The sequence below is a fragment of the Macrotis lagotis genome, chromosome 1 (genome assembly GCF_037893015.1).
Source record: "Macrotis lagotis isolate mMagLag1 chromosome 1, bilby.v1.9.chrom.fasta, whole genome shotgun sequence".
Classification (NCBI taxonomy): Eukaryota; Metazoa; Chordata; class Mammalia; order Peramelemorphia; family Peramelidae; genus Macrotis; species Macrotis lagotis.
Window position 1 is genome coordinate 933,247,032 of NC_133658.1, and position 6,168 is coordinate 933,253,199.

Sequence of the window (6,168 nt, forward strand, 5' to 3'; positions counted from 1 at the left end):
TAAAGGATATATAGTTACAAAGTTTTTTTTCTTTTCTTCCTTTGACCCATGGTTCTGGTCCCTGGTTTTCCACTCTGGCATCTCTGGTGATCCTAGTTTCCTCCTTGCACTAGGGTAGGCTAAGACTGAACCAACTTCCCAGGCTTTGAACCTTATTTCCTGAGCAGTGGTTGGGACTCTCACTGCTGGCAGGGCTGCAACAGGATATTAACACTGTTGGGACTTAAAACCTGTCTCTGACCTCCCTGGTCCCCCTCTTACACTGGGCTGTGTCCCCATTCTATCCATTAGACAGAACTTTTCCCAAAATTCCACCAAGATATCTCATTGAAAAATTGTTTCACTGAGATTTTTGGTGAATTTTCACATTTTAGCACCTCTTTGAAGGTTTCATTCAAAGTTATTTTGGGAAACATTCTGGGAGATTCTAAGCTTCTCACCACTGTCTTGGCTCCACCCTGAGGTTGTAACTTTCTCTCTATTCCCATTCAATTTTCTATAGAAGGATATAATATCTAATTTTTCTAAAATTCTATTCATTTCCTTGCAGGCAGCAAGGTGGTGCAGTAGATTGAGTGCTGGGTCTGGAGTCAGGCTGACTCATTTTTTGAGTTCACAGTGTGTGACACTTCATAGGCAATTGCTAAATCTTTATTGATTGATTGTCTAGTCACACTATCCACTGTGACATCTAGCTGCCTTTTCTAGCCATAGATGAGATCAATAATTTAGCCAAATAAAATCTTGGTGTGAATCCCTGGACACCAGCAAAATAACTTCCCCCAGTCCCTCTGCAGTTGTATTCAGTGACCCTGATTATGTGAGAATGGTAAAATAGAGTCAGCCATACAAGGATGCATTAATATACCATCTTTATTGGTGACCAAAGAAGGAATGGGAAATGATGGAACCAGAAGATAACAGAATAAGAGTACATGCTGGAGAGGGGGATAATGGAACCTAGGTCATGAAGGGATGGGGTCAGGATGATGACCTACAGCTCAAACAAGGAATGGGGATGTGGACTGGCAAGATCTCAGAGGCACCTATGGAAGCTGTGGTCTCTCCTCTTCTAGATTTCTCCAGGAAAAGCCATCCAGTTCTGGCAAAGTAAGGAGAACTGTGAGACGTGGTATCCCCCTGCTTCTAACTTCTCCCTTTGACTCTTCCTCTCCTCCTTGGTCTTAGCTGAGCCAGGCTGGGTAAAGAGCAAAGTAACGGATGAAAAGACCATTCTCAGGACTGTTCCCCCAATTTTCCCTTCCCAACAGCCATACCCACTTACCCCTTCTCTCTGGCTGGGGCAAGACCTTTCCTAGATTCCTTCTGGGGGGGTCATCATGAGGCTGGGACAGGAGCAGCCCATCTAATGAGAAGTAAGTCACATGAAACCCAGTTTCATACAGTTTGTGATATTGCAATGCCATCTCTATATCCTCCCCATCTCCAGCATTTGTCAACTTCCTTTCCAATTTCTGAAGCAACCCTTCTAACCTGTTACAGGTGCTTCAGGACCCATGTGGTCTAAAGTTAATTATCATCTGCTGATATCATTTTATGCACCTTGAAGTACTTGACATCTACAAAACCCAATTACTCTCTATCCAGGGGTCTCCTGTTTAGGGTAGTGTCACTCTATGTCCTATTGCCATTTAAAACACTATACATTGGCAAAGTCTCATCACAATGACCTAATTGATCATTTACATGAACCAATAGAGGTCAAAGATATCAGTGACCATGGATGAACCACTAAGGGTTTCCTCCATCCCTCACAATTATCCTTTCACCCATTAAACTACAAAGACTTAGATTAGGAAACACCATGGACTCCCAAAAGTAATCAATGACTGATTATAAACTGCACAGAGTTTTCCATTTCTATGCTCTTCTCCCTATCACTGAGTCAGGAGAGAATTTAGTACCTGGGCCCAGAAAAGAGAAATAACTTTCACCAGGACTCATGGCAAGTTGGGTTCTGGACAGGAAATAAAAGCCAGATCTCTTTACTTGACCCTGACCTGAATTTGCCCTCAGAACCAACCTGAGGATTAAGTGAATGGGTGGCACAACTATGAAATAAAAGGGACTAGGAGTCAGGTGAGAACATCCAGGCAGATGGAGAGTCTCAGAACCTCAGGACCACAAGCAGGCTCTGAGACCCTTTGATCCAAGCCCTGACTGAAGAATGATCCCTGACAAGCCATGCCTGAGAAGTAGCCAGGTAGCCTTTTTTCTCAAGCCCACCAGGGAGGAGGAGCTTCCTATCCCATCCCACCTACCCAGGGAGTCTCTCCCTGAAATCCTTACCCACACTGAGCCTCCAAGAAGTTTCCCGTAATTATATAGTCCACTGAGGCAGTTACAGACCAAGTACCTGGGGCCTTCTCACTTACTCTTGGCTTCCCATGAGGCTGTGAGTTCATCCTCCAGGGCTTCCCTTCGAGGAGTCCAATGGCTTCCCCGGGAGTATGGGGGGAGGTGAATGACTGCAAGACAGGAGAGGATAGTGTTAGTTAGTTCTGCAGACCTGTAGCCTGGGACATGGGGATATGCAGATTCAAGGCCAGGGGATCTTCTGTCAGAGTTTCCCTACAGAAACCTGCTGATTGGAACTCAGGGGAAAATTATATAGAAAAGATCCAGAAAAAAATGCAGAAAAATGTCATTACAGATAACATAAGGTTTCGAGTGAGGTCTAACTTTTACTTGTGATACATGAAAATGTCATATTAGTCAGTTTGTCCTTAAAACTGTTCCATTACTAAGAATGTATAAAAGAAAGATTTGGGCAGAGCAGTGTATGATGGGGTGATTATAAAAAAATCAGATGGAAACAGGAGAAAAGGAGAAATTGCCTCATAAAAACAGGGCAAGAAAATGGGAACTAAGACAGAGGAAGCAGGTAGTGGTGGAAAGCTGGTAATATGGGAAGCTTATTGTCATCTGGCTTGAAGAGGACACAAGATGTCCATGTCTAGAAGTTTACATCTTCTGAACTTCTAGAGAGTTGAGAAAACAGGGGACAGCATGGGGGAGGGATTTTTAGAAGGAGATACAGATTAGGTTTAGGACGGTGACCTGAATAAATAAGAGAGGGACTTTTAGAGGATGAGTAAAATACAGGGTAAGGGGAGAAGATAAGGCAACAGGGAAAGGCCAAAAGGCATTTGAGGAAGAAAATAGTAAAACTATAGTAATTATAACTTTAACCATTATTGTTTATTTTCATTTTATTTTTGCAAGGCAGTAAGATTAAGTAACTTGCCCAAGGCCACACAGCTAAGTAATTATTAAGTGCCTGAAGGCAGATTTGAACTCAGGTCCTCCTGACTCCAGGGCCAGTGTTCTATCCACTGCACCACCTAGCTGCCCCTAATTATAACTTTAAATGTAAATGAGAAATGAATTGAGGAATGACTGCAAAAGTTGAGGCATTTGATTGTGATGGACTACTACTGTGCTCTAAGAAATGACAAGCTCGAAGATTTTAGGAAAAATATAAAAACCTTCATGAAATGATGAGGAGCAAAAAGAGCAGAACCAAGAGAAGACCATACAGTAACAACAGTATTAAGAATAACCAAGCAAATTTGTTATTTTGCCAATTATCCATACTCAAATTAACTCTAAAAGACATCTAAAGAAAGATATCTATATCCAGAGAAAAGACTGAGAAACAGAAGCATGTACAGAATCCTTTTACGTTTATATTTGTGCCTAAGGGTAATCATCTCTATGGTATACAGGGAAGGAAAAAAAACAGAAAGTAAAATGTTATTTTGTTGTATGCTTGAAAAGAATAGTCCATAGATTTACAATATTATATATGATCATATTTTAGTGCATTGTTTTATGGAAATGCTTGTTGTATTCCATAAATTAAAAGAAAAGGCAAAAAAAATTCTTGTTAAGCAGGGACCTGAGAACTGGCAGGGGCAGGAGGCAGCAGGAAACTTCCCAGGAGGAATGGAGTACTTACCAGGGCCCAGCAAGTAGCCAGCACTGTTTAGTGTCCACTCTCCATGTATCTGGATCCAGACAGAGACAGGGAAACAAACTCAGACTCCTAAAGAGCCCATGAGAGCTCAGCACTACTGGAGGGAGGAGGTGCCTGGCAAGGCCTCAACCCTGACCACCACATCTGTGATGTAGGAAATGATCTGGGTTGTCCGCCCCCCCTTAAATTTGTCCCACCCTAAAAAGTCACAAAAAGGGACTTGGATAGTTTTCCCATCCCCCCCACAACTAGCAGTTTCCCAGAACTTATTAATTACAAGAGATCAGTGGGGGGAGGGGTGGTTTTGCTCTAATACCCACGATTCTACCAGAGGAAATCAAAGTGACAAAGCACGGCCAAGGACAGGACTGGGTCAGAACACAAACCTGCCAGCTCCCAAACCAATGTTGGACTCTATGTCTCATGAGACAAGGGTTAGGGGATAGGGAAGGACAGAGCCATGGAGGGGGAAGTATGGGACTATAGACAGGGACAGGGTAATGGAAGGTTTCAGAGAAGGGTAAGGACTCCGAGAAGAGGAAGGATAGGACCAAGAAAAGGATCAGGGCCGGGAAAGGTTGGGATCATTGTCAGGAACACAGACAGAGGCAGAGGCTAGTGGAAGGACAAGGGACAAGGCATGGACAAGGCTAGAACAATAGCATAACGTCTCTTACCCGGTGTCCTGGGGCAGCCTCTGGAGCCCAAGGCAAGTTCAGGAGCAAGAAGAGAACAATGGGTGGAGTTGCAGTTACCATCTGAAGAAGGGAAATCAAAAGACAGTGGCTTGTATAACAAGGAAGAAGCACAGAGGACAGGGAGAAAGGGGATAAGGAGGAAGAAGGAGGAGAAGGAAGGTAGGAGTAAGCAGAGGGAAGAGAGACAGACAGACAGACAGACAGAGAGAGAGAGAGAGAGAGAGAGAGAGAGAGAGAGAGAGAGAGATGAAAAGGAAACAGGCATGGAAAGAAATATAAAGACAGAGAGGGGAGACTGCAAAGAGACCCTAAGAGAGTAAAGACAGAGGAGAAAAGGGGGAATACAAAGAGACCAAAAAGGAGAGAGAAAGAGGGAGAGAAAAAAAGGACAGAGAGCTAGAAACCAAGAAAGAGAGATACAAAGGGACTGAGAGAAATAGAAAGGAGAAAGAGACAGCTAGAGAGGTGCAGAGTTAGGGAAGGAGAGACACAGGGAACAAGAGACAGAGAGAGAAGCTGAAGGAACAGAGGAAGATTGGGGAAAGGGAGATGGAAACAAGGATAAGGAGAAAGACAGAGATACAGAAACAGAGATAAACAGCAGATAGAAGAGGAGGGGGGGAAGGGGAGATAAAGGGAGACATCAAAAAAGAGAGAGAGGAAAGGGAAGGGGGAAGGGAAAATGACAGGAGGGGAAAAGAGGATGGAACTCAGAAAGACACAGACATGTTTGGAGGTTCACAAGTTGAGGTACAAACCCAAGAGCAGTTCATGGAAAGAGACAGAGATCTCTGAATGAGGAAAAGAGAGAAATTTGGGTAGAGTGAGTTCCAGAGAAAAAGAGCAGCAATCCTCCCACCCCACCTACCTCGCCTGGACAAACCTGTCAGAAGCAAGCTCTCACCTCTACAACTTGGAAGATGTGGCTCCTGGATCACAGCTGCCAGGAGATGTGCTTTTATGGGAGGAAGGGGGGGAGGAAGGAGGGGCAGGCTGAGTCACAGAATCTGGAGGTTTAGGGGAGGGCTCTGTGGGATACCTGAGGCAGCCCACTCCCTTAGCAGGTAGAACGATGAAGGTGATTGAATCCTTGCCAGATGTGATGGGGATGGGGGTGGGCAGAACCCTGTTCTCCTTCTTTCTGTCCTCACCACTGTTCTTGAGGGATAGAAATAAGGCCTCTCCAGCTCTTTGTTTCCCTTCTCCCTCATTCTTTTTTTTAAAATAGATCATAATTTATATAATGAAAAAAGCATCTCTCTCTCTCTCTATATATATATATATACTATGGTATAATAAAAAGATAATTGCACATGAAATTACAAGTCTACTATGAAACTCGCTATTCTTTTCAAACACACAACAAAATTTTCATATAATATTTCATAAGAATTATATACCCCAGCTTGTTTAACCATTCCTCCAAATGATGGCCATTCCTTTAATTTCCAATTCTTGGTCTGTCACAAA

General features: G+C 43.5%; 1 protein-coding gene across 1 annotated transcript; it reads right to left on the bottom strand.

Moving 5' to 3' along the window:
- Positions 1-863: 863 nt before the first annotated feature.
- On the bottom strand, positions 864-5,617 carry GALP (galanin like peptide). The gene is made up of 6 exons (XM_074220227.1): positions 5,603-5,617; positions 4,678-4,758; positions 3,983-4,031; positions 2,397-2,489; positions 1,286-1,366; positions 864-1,198 (listed from the first exon to the last, which is right to left on the bottom strand). The coding sequence occupies exons 2-6, from the start codon at positions 4,756-4,758 to the stop codon at positions 1,185-1,187; spliced, it is 318 nt and encodes a 105-aa protein (XP_074076328.1). The 5' UTR covers positions 5,603-5,617; the 3' UTR covers positions 864-1,184.
- Positions 5,618-6,168: the final 551 nt, after the last annotated feature.